Raw genomic sequence first — 16,364 nt, 5'->3', positions numbered from 1 at the left:
CCATTGTTGGTGGGAGTGCAGACTGGTGCAACCACTATGGAAATCAATATGGAGATACCTCAAAGAGCTTGGACTTGAGGTTCCATTTGATCCAGCCATCCCTCTGCTGGGTATCTTTCCAAGAGAACTAAAAGAATCATATCACAGAGAAGTATGTGCACCCATGTTTATAGTGGCACAGTTTGTAATAGCTAAATCTTGGAAAAAGCCCATTTGCCCATCCTTTGGAAACTGGATAAAGAAGATGTGGTTTTTCTATAAAATGGAATATTACTCAGCCATAAAGAATGAGAAAATAGATTCATTCATAGGAAAATGGATACATATTGAAGATATACTCCTAAGTGAAATAAATAAGTCACACATGTGTAAATACCGAATAGTTTCCCTGGTGTGAATAATCTGCAACAATGCATAAGATTCTAATAAGATTACTGACATTTAGAAATGGGAAGAAAGGAGCTAAAGGTGTAGGGAAGGTGGGATGGGTAGGGGAAGATATAAAGGGAAAAGAAAAAAATGTGAGAGAATGAAAAGATGAAAATAAAGTGTTTGTAGATGGGGAGGGGAGGAGGGGGTGAAGGGAGGGCAGAGGTAAGGGGAAAAAATGAGAATCAAGACTTGTCATGTAGAGGTACAAGATCCCAGCAATGAATGTAACTGTACTGTATCCCTAAAATGTACCAATAAACTCAATTAAAGCTGGAAAAAAAAAGATAGCATTTTAACTCTGGGCAAATTACTCATTCACCTCTGAGAAATAAAGAAATGGGGCAAGTTCATCTCTTACTGCAGGGTGACTGTCCAAAAGTTCCTATAATTCCCAGCCTGCTTTTGAGTTTGATTTTTCCAGTTCCCACGGAGGGCTGATTAGGATGGCAGCTCAGTTCATATCAGTAGTTCCCGCCCTCCTCCTACTTCAGAGACACACACTCCTGAATTTCAGCTGATTGAGGATGGAGCATCCAAGGTACAAGCCCTCTGGGAGCTCTGTGTAGAGCTTGGAGTACAGCAGGTATGGCAGGGTGCACCAGCAGACACACTGCTGTGCATGCAGGGGTGAGGAGTTGCAATCCCAGAGTCCAGCGGAGGTCCCAAAGGAGGAGGAGCCTACATCAACTGTGTGCACCACAGGGGCCAAAAGAACTGGGTTATGGGGCTCAGAAGACAACAATGCTGCCAGAAACGGATCTGCTGGAGTGAGCTGAGGAAGCAAAGGTCTCAGTACCATCGGTCAGACAGGAAGTCCACTCCATTGTTAGAGCAGCCACATTATACAGAGCTCAAAATTGGAGCCCAAACCCTGTGAGGAGACTTGGAGAAATAAAGAGATACAATCTCTGCCCAAGAGAACCTCCCAAGACTTGGAGATGATCACAGTAACCATAGCATTTGGCTCAAGAGCGAGATGTTTCAGTACTACAACTAGCCTAGTCAGACTTTGTCCAGTATGTAAAAAGAATAGGCAGAGGGATGCTTTCCCAAAACTGAGACCAGAGTTGGAGGAAACTAGGAGATGAGTGGTAAACTTTGATCTCACCAACATATAATGATCCCTGTATGAATACAAAAGGAGAAAGAAATGTCATTTTAAAAAGAAAGAGTTTAAGCCCTTTTTGTAATCTCAACACTTTGGGAGGATGAGGAAGAAGGATCACAAGTTCCAGCCCAATTTAGACAATTTAGTGACGTAGCAAGACCTTGTTTTAAACAAAAGGCAGGGGTGTGCAGCTCAGTGTGAAAGCCCTGGACTCAATCCCCAGTAGCAGGAAGAAAACAAGGTTTAAATGGCATCTCTGTAACAAGGAATATGCTAGACATTCTCCTGTACCAAATCTTCATCAGTCCTCCCAACAGATCCTGCAAGGAGGTTATTACTTTCCCCATTTTACAGATGTGAAGCCAGAGGCTCCAACAAGTTATAAGCCTGTTCCCAAATCACAGTTACCAAGCATCTGTTCCATTGGCATCCCACATGGAAGACATGGCCACATTGTGGGGTAGGATGTGTAGCCCCAAGAAAATATGGCACAGCAAGGCTGTTACACTGGTGACAGAACCCCAGGGTGCTGGCTGCTGTAGCATTAGCTTCATCTTTGCTCTGACACATTGTACAGCATTGGCTGGAGGTGAGGGAATGAAAAGAATGTGGAAAGAACTCCCCAGAATCTTGTGATTCTATGGTAGGAGAGAATCTCAAGCAGGATGGGAAAAAGCTATTTCCCAGTCTTCTTTGGGGCAAAACTGGAGTTTTCCATTCTTTCGTTAATTCTCTGGAATCTCTCACTTCCCAGCTTCTTAAAAGCTCCTCTCCCTCCTTTTTCAGAGCTAATTCAAAATACGCCCTAGCACAGACTCTGTCTCTCCTTCTCAGGGACAAGGAATGTGAGGTAGACAACAGGGTAAGTTGGGACATAAGGTCCAGAGGAGTGTGTGTCCCAGCCAGTGCCCTCCCTGAGCCCAGATACTCATCTGCTCTGGAAGTGGGGCTTAGCACAGACAAGCAAAGAAACACTGGGTCCCCATTCCCCCCAGGATGGAGGGAGTTATCTCCTAAGCAGATACCCATCCAAACTGAGGAGGTCAGGCTTGGAAACTAGAAAATGCAAGGTCCAAGAGAGAGGAAAGAACAAGCCCAGCAATACACAGAGCTCTGTGTATTCAGAAGGAAGTTGGCAGGGTTATGTTCGGGCAGAGAAACTCTGAGTGGTACAAAGGGACGTGCTCAGAGTGGAGAAATCATGCTAATTGTCTGCACCAGAGCTGGAGAACGCCACCCAAAATGAAGAGAGAAAGGGGAGCTCTGTCCAGAGCCTCCAGGGCCCTGAACCTCACTCCTTTTGTCTACCTGCTTCTGATCCAGCCAGGTAGGACACCCGAAGGGCAAGAAAAGTCTGGAAAAGGACCCAGGGCTTTCAAAGGAGAGTGAGGGGAAAGTCAAGAGCCTGAATGCTTTGGGATGGGAGGAGGGGAGAGAGTGCAGCTGTCGTGGGAAGCATCTCAGTGAACCCAGGCATTAGTGTTGAATGTATTTCTTCATTCTGCTTGCCTCCTGCCCGGCCCCCTCCCCCAAAAGGCTGCATGACTTTGGAGCTCCCACGGCATTCAGTGCATTAGATGGAGGGCACCGTGCCACTTCTTATGGGATGACTTGTTGGCGTGGGCCCGTGCAGCAAGCATTCTTTCCAAGGGATTATGGTGGGGCTTGGAGGGAGGGGCAAGGGAAGTCTTTCTTTTTATGCTTTCCTAAGTCCTCATTCTGGCTTCTCGGGTATATCATGAGCAATGAAAGAAACTTTGGAGATAACTAGCCTCCTGATTTGGGAGAGCAATACCAACCTATCCATAATTCATTCCACACCATAGACACCTATCTTCTGCTAGCGCCCCCTATCAGCTCCTTGGAGAATTGATCTTATTTTAACATGATATATTTATGTGCGCGCACACACAATTATAGAAAGCCTAAGAATGCACAATTTAGTGGGGCAAACAGATGCAAACATTAGTTATGTATAGCACAGGCACTAGTATGAGTCTGGCAGGTAGGAATCAGAGAAAGGTCACTTACCCCTATTCAGGAAGCTGCTGCTATGTTGCAAGATGAAAGTGGGAGAATATCAGGGGACTTTTCCTGGTAGAAGGAATGTCTGTTGAGAATTTTGGATGCAAAGGATGAAGAACATAGAGAGGAGTGTGAGTGGGAATTATTGTTGGGGAAACGGACAAATGTCAGCAGCTTGAAATAACATCATGTGTTCAGATAGAACCCAGTAATTCATCACTGCTAGAGAGGAAAGTAGGAATTGAGTTAGAAAAGAGTCTTGTAAATGATCTCAAAAGTCTGGAATATAATCTATAAACATGGTTGGAGAGGGCAATTGAAGGGTGGGGTTTTTCATCTGGGGACCGGCAAGCTCATAGGTACCTTTCAGTTAGTTCACAAGTCTACAGTGAAGCATTGCAGGGAAAACTGGAGGCAAATAAGATAAGAAAGGAAGCTTGTATTTTTTTAGGGTGTCTGCAGCAAAGTACCAAAGGGTGGCTGAAACAATAAAAATTCACTGCCTCACAGTTCTGGAAGTCAGAAGTTGGAGATCAAGGTGTTGGCAGAGCCATCCATGCTTCCTTTGAAGGTATAAGGAAGGAATTTTCTAGATCTCTCTTCTAGCTTTGGCTAGTTCTTTGGTTTATGGCAGCAGAACTTTAGTCTTTGGGTGGCTTTGTGCATCTTCATTCAAATTTCCCACCTTATAAGGATACGTGCTAAAGTGAGTCCACCTTACTCCAGTATGACCTCATCGTAACATTAAATCTGAAATAACCAAAGTGCCGTGTAAGTTCATATTCTGAGATACCAAAAGTAAGGACTTCAATGAATGCATAACAAATATACCACAAAAAATTGCAATAGCTCAGAGGAGAAATAATGTGGACCTGACATATAATAAAAATAGAGGGACTGAGGCATATTGATTTAATATTTTGGAAGTAAAGTCAGGTTCTAGTGGCTGGCAGGAATTTGGAGAGTACAGGTTTCTAGGTGAAACTTTAAACAAAAAAATGAGATAGGGTTGGGGGATGGGGTGATCAGCATTGTACATATTTGGGTTGAAATGTGTGTGTGTTTGCTTGCCATCTCTGTCACAAAATATCTGAGGAAAACAACTCAAAGAAGGAAAATTATTTTGGCTTCCAGTTTCAGTGATAACTTGCTGGTTCCATTGATTTTAGACCCCTGATAAAACAGACATATCATGATGGAAGGGCATAACAAAGTAAAGCTGCTCAAATATGGCAGCCAGGAAGCAGAGAGAGTGAAAAGAAGGGGCCAGAATCAAGATACACCTTTGAAAGGTGACCACCAGTGACATACTGCTTCAACTGGGCCCCACCTCATAATAACCTATTCTACTATGAACTCATCAATAGCTCAATCAGATTAATTGATGAAGTTAGTGTTTTTATTTAACTACCCTTTGAAAGGTGACCACCAGTGACATACTGCCTTCAACTGGGCCCCACCTCATAATAACCTAGTCTACTATGAACTCATCAATAGCTCAATCAGATTAATTGATGAAGTTAGTGTTTTTATTTAACTTCTCTAGTTCTCATCTCTGAAAACTATTACATTGGGGATCAAGCCTTTAACATGTGAGCTTTCTGGGGGACATAACCAGCCCATCTTGATGGCACACACAGGCAATCCCTGAAGCAGGAGAACTGCCACAAATTTGAGGCCAGGCTGGGGGAATTGGTACATATATAGTACATGTTGCTTGTCTCTGCGCTTTACAGACAGATAAAAAACAACAAGAACTACACAAAAACAAACAACAAAAAAGGAGGGACATAGAAGGGAGATTTTACTAAACTATCTCTGTGCATATCACTTCTACTAGTTCTATTGGCTAGAACTCAGTCACATGGTCATGCCTTGCTGCAAAGGAAGCTGGGAAATGTAGTTTTTAAGATTGGTACTAACAGGAGGATTGGACCATGTGGACTTGGATTTGAAGATTTATTTTATGTTATGACAGCAATCACCATGCTAGCCTCAGGCAAGTAAGTCTTTATTTTTATTAGTATATATTTGCAGTACATAATGATTGTATTCCTTGGGCAATAACACATCTTAATTTTTTAATGTCCCCTTCTCTTTCAAATAAGTTTTTTTAAATTGTTGTTGTTCTTATTATTCATGCTTATGACATATGAGTAACAGTCTTTAATGCTCTTACCCTGGTATGGACAAATGACACTTTCCTAAACTCATCACAGTCCAATTCATGGAGCATTCAAGCAGGGCTAGGACATGGACAAACATAAATATAGCATGCTGTAAATCTAGACAATTTGATTTTCAAGGAATTGCTTGCTGGCATCCTAGAGCTATATTGTTCTCTAAGGACCCAATAGGGACAAGTTCCTAGACTGAGTTCTATTCTTTTTAGTCCTAAATTCACCTTCATGTTATAGATGTTGAAGTTTTAAAAAATTGTGACTGAAAATCACACATAGAAATATCCAGTTAGCATACAGTTTGAAGAGCCTTTGAAAAAGTGTACAAAAACATGTAATCAGCAACCCAGATCAAAACAGAATACAGTACTTTAGTACCCAAAATCATCCTCACGGTATTTTTTGGGAGGTGTACCAGGGAACAAACTTGGGACCTTCCGCTTGCAAGGCAGGTGGTGGCACCATTGAACTAAATCCCCAGGCCATTCTCAAGGTATTTCTGTTAGTAATATCCTCCTTTGAAGATTACAGTGCTATTCTAACTTTTATGGCACCAGGGATTGAACTCAGGCCCTTGCACTTGCCAGGCAGGCACATCTCCACTGAGGTACACTCCTGGCTCTCTGACTTCTAATACACATTAGTTTTGTGTGTCTTTGAACTTTATAAAGTGGAATTCTATGTATGGAATTGTTTCTGTTTGCCTTCTTTTGTTGAACATCAACTTTGTAAAATCCTGTGTTGTTTTTAATTTTAGTTTGCTGATACATGGTATTTCAGTATATGATTATACCACAATTTATTTATCTCCTCAATTTTGATAATAGTTGCCCCAATGCTTCCCACTAGGCTCCACCTCTTAAGGTTCCACCATCTCTTAAAAGCATCACACTGAGGACCAGGCTTCCAGAACACAAACCCTTGGGGGACACACTCAAACCATCTCCCAACCATATCATAGAGTATATGTATGTTTGGGGTTAGTAGATATGGCCTATTTTCAGAAGTGGTTGCATCAGTTTATACTCCCACCAGCATAAATGAGAGTTCCACATGATCTACATTTTCACCATCAATTGTACTTTCTCTTTTGACTCTGGCCGCCCTATCAAGTATAAGCTGTTGTCAAATGATAGCTGTTTAATATGACACTTCTATGATAATAATTAAATTGAGCTTTTTTCACATTTTTGTTAGCTGTTTGGATATCCTTTTTTGTGAAGCATCTGTTCCAAGTCTTTTGCACATTTTTCTATTGAGTGGGTGGATTTTACTTCATATTATTGATTTGTAAGAGTTTAAAAATATATTTTGGGTGTGACTCTATTATAAACACTTGTGACTATCTCTTCCTACTCTGTGGCTTGCTTTTTCACTCTCTAAATGCTGAGTTTTTTCGTGAATAGAAGCTCTTAATTTTATTGTGCTCAATATATCATTTTATTTTATGTTTACACTCTTTTTTTCTTTTTGATTTTTTTGAGATAGGTCTTGCTATGCACTTCAGGCTGGCCTTGTTATTATGAAGCCCAGGCTTGCCTAGAGCTTGCAGCAATCCTCCTGCCTCCCACAAGCTTGGATCACAGTTGTGCACCGCCACACCTGGGTGATTACTAGTTTTGTGTCCTGTTTGAGATCTGGGTCTGCCTTCAAGTCACAGAGATATTCTCTTGGGTTTTCTTTTTAAATTTTTTATTGTTTCTACCTTTATATTTAGATGTAGATCTACCTAAAATCAATCTACCTAAAACTGACATTTATATAAGGTGTGAGGTAAGGGTCAAGATTCATTTTCCCCCCTACCTGGCCTAGTACTAGTTATTGAAACAACTCTTACCATAAGTTCACACAGCCTGTCGCTCAAAGACCAATACTTTGGGGAAAAGAGAAAGAGCAGAGAAACAGCTGGGCATGGAGGCCAAGGCAGGAGAATCACTGAGAATTTGAGGCTAGCTTGGGATACATAGTAAGTTGAAGGCCAGCCTGAACTACATAGTGTGATGGTTGAAAGAGAAAGGAAGAAAGAAAGAAAGAAAGAAAAGGAAGAAAGACAAGGAAGAGAGAAAGACAAGGAAGAAGGAAAGAAAGGAAAAAGAAAGCAGACTTATTCAAGGGCCAGCACTGAAAAAGATAGAGGAGCCATCAACCTCAAAGCTCCAAGATGGAGGTCTGACAGAGGGCATTTACAGGGAGAAAAAAGAGGAACAGGACAAGTAGGCTACTTCCTTAGCAGAGTCTCATCCTGCTTCGTGTGTCTTGTTTTTCTTTTCTTTTTCTTGTCTGAAGCCCTAGCATGTCACAATGGGCCACCACCTACTGGGCCAGCTTCTGTACTTCTTTTAGACAGACAACATTACTTTTCTGCAAGTTAAATTTCACATCAATCTATGTGCTTTGTGATAGTTGATGCAGAGAAAGAATAAAGGACATTATACAAGACATCAAAGTTCTGGGTTCTGTGAATCTAAAGAAATACTTACCAAAGGCCAGGGGTTTTAGCTCAGTGGTGCCACCTCCTGCCTTGTAAGTGCAAGGTCAGGAGTTTGATTCCCAGTTCCAAAAAAAGAAAGAAAAAAGAAATATTTAACAGTTAACATCTATAATAAGCAACGTACCTATATATTAGCAGCAGAGGAGTGTTTTCTAGAATCACCATTAATTGGAAAGAATATTGAAAACCAACAGCAGGAAATAACATGCTTTTCCTTTCAGAAGATTAAGTCATGTGCTGCCCTCAAACTATTGTGAATAGTTCTGGTCACCACACCCCAAAAAGGAAATACTGTACTACTATAGTTGGAGAGAGCCCCAGGGACTGATGGAGGATTTCTTTATGAAGACAGATAGACACAAACAAAAAATTCTTCAGGCATAAAAGAGAATAACTGCAGTCCTTGGTGTTAGAGAGTAGAGATAAAGTGTAGAAAGACCAAATCCTAGAATAGAAGCTTGGCACCATCCCACTGACACCCCCCTCCAAGGTACTGGGGATTGAACCCAGGGTCTTCACACTGAGCTATATCCCCAGTCATTTTAAATTATTTTTTATGATGAGACAGAGTTTCAGTAAGCTGCCCAGGCAGGACTTGAATTTGTGATCCTCCTGCTGCAGACTCTTCCAGTACCAGGCTTACAAGTGTGCCCCACTGTGCCATCTCTCACTGATGCTTTTATCTTGTTTTTGTCTTGGTACCGGGGATCGAACTTGTGTCCTTGCGCTTGCAAGGCAGGCAGCAGAACCGCTGAGCTAAATCCCTGGCCTCACTGATGCTTTTAAAAGATAAATCTAAGGAAACTTTTGCCTAGCCAAGGGAGTCCACAAAAAAATGAGTAGATGGTGGTTTCTTTCAGGGAAGAAGCTATGCAGGGAACCTGTGCAGGTATGTTCTCATACTTCGGAGTTTACCCTTCTTAGTGTCAAGATCCTACTTGAGGAGGAGCTAGGAAGCTTACTCAGCACACACTGTTCAGGTTGACAGGAACACCTTGTGGAGATGTTCATTTCCTTTTGTTCAGCCTCCGGTGGGAACAGAAACTTTTTACATAATGATGCCCCAGAGACAATGATTAAGTTAATTACTTCTCCAGGTTGAATACTTCTAGTAGCTTTTATTCCTGCACTGGAGTTGTTAGACATTTTCTCATTTCTGTGTCCTGTTTTGGTTCCTGTCCTAATTCTCTGTGTCTTTTGAAGGCTGTCAATCCCTGAACTTAACATAGCTTCTGGCTAGAGCATTTGGAAAACAGTGTCTTTTTGGCAAAATCCTCTCTTTGTCAGGATCTGTAAAAGACTGCTCCACTCGCTTATGGACATGTGCACATGCAGCTCTACTCATGGGCACCCCCACATCATAGGCATAAGAAGGCATCCATCTAGACCAGGGTAAGGCCCAATGCAATCCGTAGGCTGCAGCTTCCCCAGTGTTTTTATACAGAATAAATCAAGTTTCAGTTGGCAGAGAAAACAGAATTGAAGGGGAAAGACCTCACAAAGTGTCCACTTGGAGCTTGGGAGGGGATAAAACGTCACAGCCAGGGAAGCTCAAGGGAGGTCAGAGACTATTAAGGAAGAAAAAAACCCTCTCCTTGCCCTTAGGGCTAGGACTGTTACTGTTCAACCCCCTGGAAGAAGGAACTGAGAAACTTCAAAGTTTGGTGCTTCCGATCTCACTTTTCCATTACTATAATAAAGAACATTGGGTTGAAGACTTTAGAAAGAAAGGAGGTTTACTTAGCTCAGGGGGTTGGAGGCAGAAAGTCCAAATAGCAAGGCACTGGCTCTGACCAGGGCTCTCCATCTACATCACCTCATAGCAGACAGCATTAGCAAGTACATGCAAGAAGAGGAGATCAAATGGTGAAACAGGAAGCCAGGGAGTGGGGATAGGCAGTCTCCTTCCTTTACAGCAGCTTACTTTTTCAAATATTAACTCAGGGTTCCAGGAAAACTGCCTTAATCCTTTTCAAGGGCAGTGCCCCCATCATATAATCAATTCTACCTCTCAAAGTTTCCACCACTTCTTAATATTGTGACACTGGGGACTAAGCTTCCAACACATAACCCCTCAAGGAACAAACTACATTCAAACCAGCAAGTTTGCTAAGCTTCAAGAGGGCCCTGCACATATAACAATCACTGTTTCAGACTGTGTTTTGAGAATAGACATTTGCCAGCTATCACCCTATGGTCTTGAGTCAAGCTTCATAGTTTTTCCTCAGGACTACCTCAAATCATACATATCAAAGCCTATTTGCCTACTCAGGAACATCTGAAACTTGGCTTTCTAAATTAAGTCAAGCCTAGAACTTAGCAGTTGCTAGGCAAGGAATCCCATTTAAAGAACCACAGAAATTAAAGCTTGGGAAAAAAATGTGTGGATCATGTAGGCAAATGGATTTCATTCTGATACACAGAGCCATAGAGATTCCTGGTAGCTTCCTGTTACTAGGGAGAACAGGAGTCAGTTCCTCACCACCTCTTCTACCAAAGCAGATAAGCTGGAACCATATTTAATTCATTTACATTTTTATATAAGATTTATGGGAGCAAAAATAGCTTCAATAGAAAATGTTTAAAAACATTGATTTGTTTCATTCTACTTCCCCTAGATTAAGACTTCCCAACAGCAAGCATACAATATTCATATATTAGCCGGGTGTGGTGGCACATACCTGTAATTCTAGCAGCGCAGGAGGCTGAAGCAGGAGGACCACAAGTTTGAGCTCAGCCTGGGCAACTTAGCGACTCAGTGAGACCCTGTCTCAAAATTTAAAAAATTTAAAAAGGCACTGGTTAAATCCCCACTACCAATAATAATAATAATCAGCAGCATCAGCATTCACACATATGGCAGCTTTAATTATTAAAATCATTTTCCACTCTTAAGGTTTTATGGTTCTAATTATATCTGGCTAGTTAGGGAACACTTTAAAACCATTCAGTTCCATTACTTCATTATACAGAGGAAGAAACTGAGGCTAAGTGAGATGAAATAGTAGTCAAGTGGACAAGATGAGGCAGTCACTACTCAACAATGCACTTATTCCAAAAGTGGAGTGAATATGTTTAGTACTTGAAATAGCTTTGATTGTTACAACCCATCTTTTAGTTCAATTATTTCTTGGTTTGATCTAGGCTCTCTAGACCCAAGGAGGGGAACAGGGAATGGAAAGTACAGCTCACTTTCCCCAACTCTAATCTGAAGCAATAGCAGAGTGAGAACTAAAAATGAGAAAGAGAAAACATCAGAGATAGTGACAAAGGAAGCAGCTGAGGGTCCAGAGGGACTGGCAATCTGGTGTGTACCTGTGTTTGTTCACCTGAACTCATCTCTGTTCTCATCTGGCATCTTCCCCAGAAGACTCCTTTGGGGTGGTTGCAATGGTCTACGTGGCCAGGTGACACCAATGAACAGCATCTGTTCAGGCCTTAAGCTCCTAAGAGGTCTTGCAATATAAGGTTTGTCTCTGTATAGGGCATCCATTAGATAAAGTGGTAACATCCTAGAATCATAGAGCTGGAAGAAACCAATCATCCAGCCATCTATTCATATTACCTATGGGCAATCTAGGCCCCAAACAAGAGAATTGTGCTCCCCTAGGTCATACAGCTCAGCAATAGGGCACACATCTCTGATGCTCAATGTTGTGGTCTTTCCCACTATGCAACAATAACTGAAATGGATATTGTGCTGGACACAATCCTATGACTATGATAAGTCAGTTATAGTTATTGTTATTATTATTACTATTCTTTTATAAATAAAAAGAATGAGACTTAGAAAGATTGCTTGCCCAAATCTATACAGCCAGTAAGTGGTAAGGCCCAGTATTGCAATGCCATTTGATTTAAAATTCTTTGTTCTACCCAGTCAGGTCCCTCCTCTATAGGAAATACAAATTAGGCTGGAGTTTAAGGGAATTCCCAAAATTGCCTACCCAGTTACAGGACTGCCCTGGGATAAGAACAGGGAAGGCTCTTGATGAAGGAGGTCATGCTGTCCTCAGGTCTCTAAACTTTCCCTGCATTGGCATTATCTTGTGACATATTCTTTTCTTCAGGGATCTATGTTCCCCTGCTTTCTCCATGTCCTGCTACTCCAGTCCCCAATCGAGAAGAAAACTGATGAATTCGCCTTGATGTCTAATGGCCTATAAGCTTCAGGAGATAGGGATTTCTGTCTGCTTTGCTCTTGATTTATTTTAAGGCTGTGGAAAGTACATGGCACATAGAAGGTGCTCCATAAACATTTTTGTGATTGAAGAACATGGAGTGTGGACTAAGTGGACTCTTCCACAAGAGGATGGCAATGGGATGAGTGCCAGAAAGGCAGGGGCAGGAGGAGAGCTTTGGGCTACCTGTGGGGCAAGACTGGAGAGCAGAGGCACAGCTGTACTGTGGAAGAGGCAATGGCACCAGTAGGGAGGAAGCAGCATGTGGTTGGGAGCAAAGGGCCCATGAAGCGAGGCAATGGCAGATGCACAGACTTAAAGGTGGGAGAGGAATAAGGAGCCAAGAGCCTGACACAGCCCTCTTCCCCATGGGTCTCTGTTCACAGACCCCCTAGAGGGGGTGAACATCACCAGCCCAGTGCGTTTGATCCATGGCACGGTGGGGAAGTCGGCCCTACTTTCCGTGCAGTACAGCAGCACCAGCAGCGACAAACCAGTTGTGAAGTGGCAGCTGAAGAGGGACAAGCCAGTGACTGTGGTACAGTCCATTGGCACAGAGGTCATCGGCAACCTCCGGCCTGACTACCGAGATCGTATCCGGCTCTTCGAAAATGGTTCCCTGCTTCTCAGTGATCTGCAGCTGGCCGATGAAGGCACCTATGAGGTGGAGATCTCCATCACTGATGACACCTTCACTGGGGAGAAGACCATCAACCTCACAGTGGATGGTAAAGCACTCTGCAGGGAAGGAGGTGGGATGGGATCTGCTAGACCAGGAAAAGCCAACACAAAAGGCACTGGGATCAGCCATCAGGGTGCACAACTGTAGTCCTAGCTACTCTGCAAGCAGGAGGATGACAGGTTCCAGGCCAGCCTGAGCAACTTAATGAGCCCCTGTTCCAAAACAAAACAAAGGGGATTGGAGATATAGCTAAACACTTTCTGGCTACAATCCCCAAAACTGAGGGGAATAAAATGACACTGGGGCCTGAGTTAGTCAGTGAATGTTAGAAGTTAGCACACAGTACAGCTAATGTGGACGGGGTGCTTATTGCATGCCGTGAACTATTTTGATACTTTGCATATCTCAACTTATTTAATGCTTGCAATAATATAGGGTTGGTTATTTCATCCTCCCCGTTTTTCAGATGAGAAAAGTAAAGAACAGGAAGCTTGAGGAACTTGCCTAATCATCCGACAAAGCCAAGATTTGAGCACAGACAGTTGGACCTAGGTTTCCCCTAACTAAACCATCTTCCACTGGGTCAGTTTAAAACATTAATGGCCAGTGGTCTTGGAAAGGTGTTTGGGAAGAGAGCAATGAAGGCAGGTGCCATGGCTCTCATGCTCTGTATTATTTCCCCTGTGACCAGTAGGCGCTTCCATAACTAGTGAATGAATGATTGATGGGAGAGGTCTGGACTGAGGACCCCTGAAGGGTCTTCTCAGCCCACAGATTGAGCTATGGTGTGCTGGCAGGTAGGGAGTAAAGAAGGGGAGGGGAGAAGATTTGTAGTCCATGACTCACTGGTTCCTCCACCCCCGGGACTCAGTGCCCATTTCAAGGCCACAGGTGTTAGTGGCTTCAACCACAGTGCTGGAGCTCAGCGAGGCCTTCACCCTGAACTGCTCCCATGAGAATGGCACCAAGCCCAGCTACACCTGGCTGAAGGATGGCAAGCCCCTCATCAATGACTCCAGAATGCTCCTGTCCCCCGACCAAAAGGTGCTCACCATCACCCGTGTGCTCATGGAGGATGATGACCTGTACAGCTGCGTGGTAGAGAACCCCATCAGCCAGGTCCGCAGCCTGCCCATCAAGATCACCGTGTACAGTGAGTCTCCCAGCCCATCCCAACAGGCAGGTGCCTATGGGGGCTAAGGGCACCCTAGAAAGTGGTTCCGGAGGGAAAGAGAGGGCCTAGGGATAGGCCAATTATTCGTGGAGGACAGACACAGGTAGAAAGAGGGTGTGTTCCAGTGCCTCCATTGGCCAGCCATGCTGCCTGGGGCTTCTTTCTCTTCCTTCCTCTTCCTTCTGCTGCCAGGAACTCTGCTTCAAACAGTTGCTGCCCTATTCCGAAATCTCTCCCATCTCTTTTTTTCCTTTCCTTCCCTTCCTCTTCTCCTCCCCCTCCCCTTCACCTTTTTCTCTACCTCCTCCTCCTCCTTCTTTTCTCTGTCTCTCCCTCTCCTCTGTCTCTCTTTCTAGGAAGAAGCTCCCTCTACATCATCTTGTCAACAGGTGGTATCTTCCTCCTTGTGACACTGGTGACAGTCTGTGCCTGCTGGAAACCCTCCAAGAAGTCTAGGTAACTCCTCAAGCTCTACACCTTGAGCTCCCCAATCCTAAACTCTATTCTGTTTTTGTTTTTTTTTGTTTCCAATACCAGGGATTGAACTCAGGACCTTGTACTTGCCAGGAAGGCTGGGCCCCACTGAGCTACATCCCCAGCCCCTAGCTCTATTCTGCTTTTAAGTCTCTAATATTACCTCCCCTCCAAGGCTGGACACCTCATCGCAGGACATCTGCCTTCCCATTTCATGTGGAACTGTGTTCTGTGCCCTCTGCCCAAACCACCCCAGAGCTGTTAATAATGATTCCACTTGCAGACATCTTTGAATTAGGCACTGTGTTGGGGTTGCAAGCATGCTACTTTTAAGACTGATTACTTACAGTTTACAGATACAGATACTGAGATTCAGATTGGATAACCTAATTTCAACAGTCACAATGCTAGTGACAGCCTCAAGATGCAAACCTAGATGTGACTCATTCCAAAGCTTATGAACCACCCCCTATTCCCACCACACACAGCCTGCTGCCCTGTCACAAAGCCTCTTTTATGGCCATCAGAAACCTCCCTATGTCTCCTCCCCAGATCTTCTCCTACTCACTTTAATAGTTTTGTTCTTGGCGGGGGGCTGGATCAATTTGCAGGAAGAAGAGAAAGCTGGAGAAGCAAAACTCTCTAGAATTCATGGATCAGAATGACGACCATCTGAAATCAGAAGGTGAGCTTCCAGCTACCTACAGACCCAGCCCATTCGCCCTCAGATCAGTGAGGTGCTGGGAAAAGGCAGGAGTGGGTGAGGAAGAAGCCAGCTCTGCAGGGCCCCTTCCTCCAGCAGCTGCTCAAAGACTGCGGGGCAGGGAGGAACGCTGCCAAGGTAGGACCCAGAGGGCCCAGATACGTAGGTAGAGGCTGTGACAGAGACCTTGATGGCCCTTGGGGAGCAGAGTGTAGGTGCTGGGGGCAGGTCTGTACCTGGGCCAGCCACCCCATTCTTTCCCCTGTGCAGCAGACACCCTCCCGCGAAGCGGAGAACAGGACCGGAAGAACCCCATGGCGCTCTATGTCCTGAAGGACAAGGTTAGTAGTTCAGGTGGGGGTGCCCCACCTCAAACGCGCAGTCAGTTTCACCGCATGCTAAGGAGTCACTCCGTATTCTTATCATTTACTGTGAGATATTAGTGTCGTCCCCATGTTAGAAATTAGAAAATAAGTGTGAGAGATGAAGCAATTGGCACAGGATTAAACAAGTAAATGGCAGATGTAGGTTTGAAACTAGACTTTGGACACCAACTCTGGGGTTTTCCTCACTATTGCAAGGCCACGCCGTAGGCTGTCCAATGTAGGTGGAACAAGGAGTGACAAAGCAAGCAATGCTTGTCAACATCTACTGAATACCTATTGTGTGCCAGGCGCCATGCTGAGTGCAGTTTAATCAGGAAGTGCGAGACTTGTGTCGCCCTGGCTCCCTCTAACGGAGATGCGCTCCCTCGTGGGGCCGGCTGTCTGCTGACCCCTGCGGTGTGTGTCTTTGCAGGACTCCCCCGAGTCCGAGGAGAACCCCGCTCCGGAGCCTCCTCGGAGTGCGTCGGAGCCTGGCCCTCCTGGCTACTCCGTGTCGCCGCCCGTACCCGGCCGTTCTCCGGGGCTGCC

General features: G+C 44.2%; 1 protein-coding gene across 1 annotated transcript in view; it reads left to right on the top strand.

Moving 5' to 3' along the window:
* Positions 1-2,606: 2,606 nt before the first annotated feature.
* Positions 2,607-16,364, top strand: part of Hepacam (hepatic and glial cell adhesion molecule) — a 16,531-nt gene continuing 2,773 nt past the window's right edge. Inside the window, 7 exon segments of the mRNA XM_033764411.1 lie at positions 2,607-2,867; positions 12,804-13,145; positions 13,971-14,252; positions 14,630-14,729; positions 15,359-15,432; positions 15,721-15,791; positions 16,249-16,364. Coding sequence (XP_033620302.1) covers positions 2,684-2,867; positions 12,804-13,145; positions 13,971-14,252; positions 14,630-14,729; positions 15,359-15,432; positions 15,721-15,791; positions 16,249-16,364 — 1,169 coding nt within the window. The 5' untranslated portion in view covers positions 2,607-2,683.

The sequence above is a fragment of the Fukomys damarensis genome, unplaced genomic scaffold (assembly GCF_012274545.1).
Source record: "Fukomys damarensis isolate Sample0158 unplaced genomic scaffold, DMR_v1.0_HiC HiC_scaffold_16, whole genome shotgun sequence".
Lineage (NCBI taxonomy): Eukaryota > Metazoa > Chordata > Mammalia > Rodentia > Bathyergidae > Fukomys > Fukomys damarensis.
This window is presented reverse-complemented; position numbering and strand designations above follow the sequence as displayed.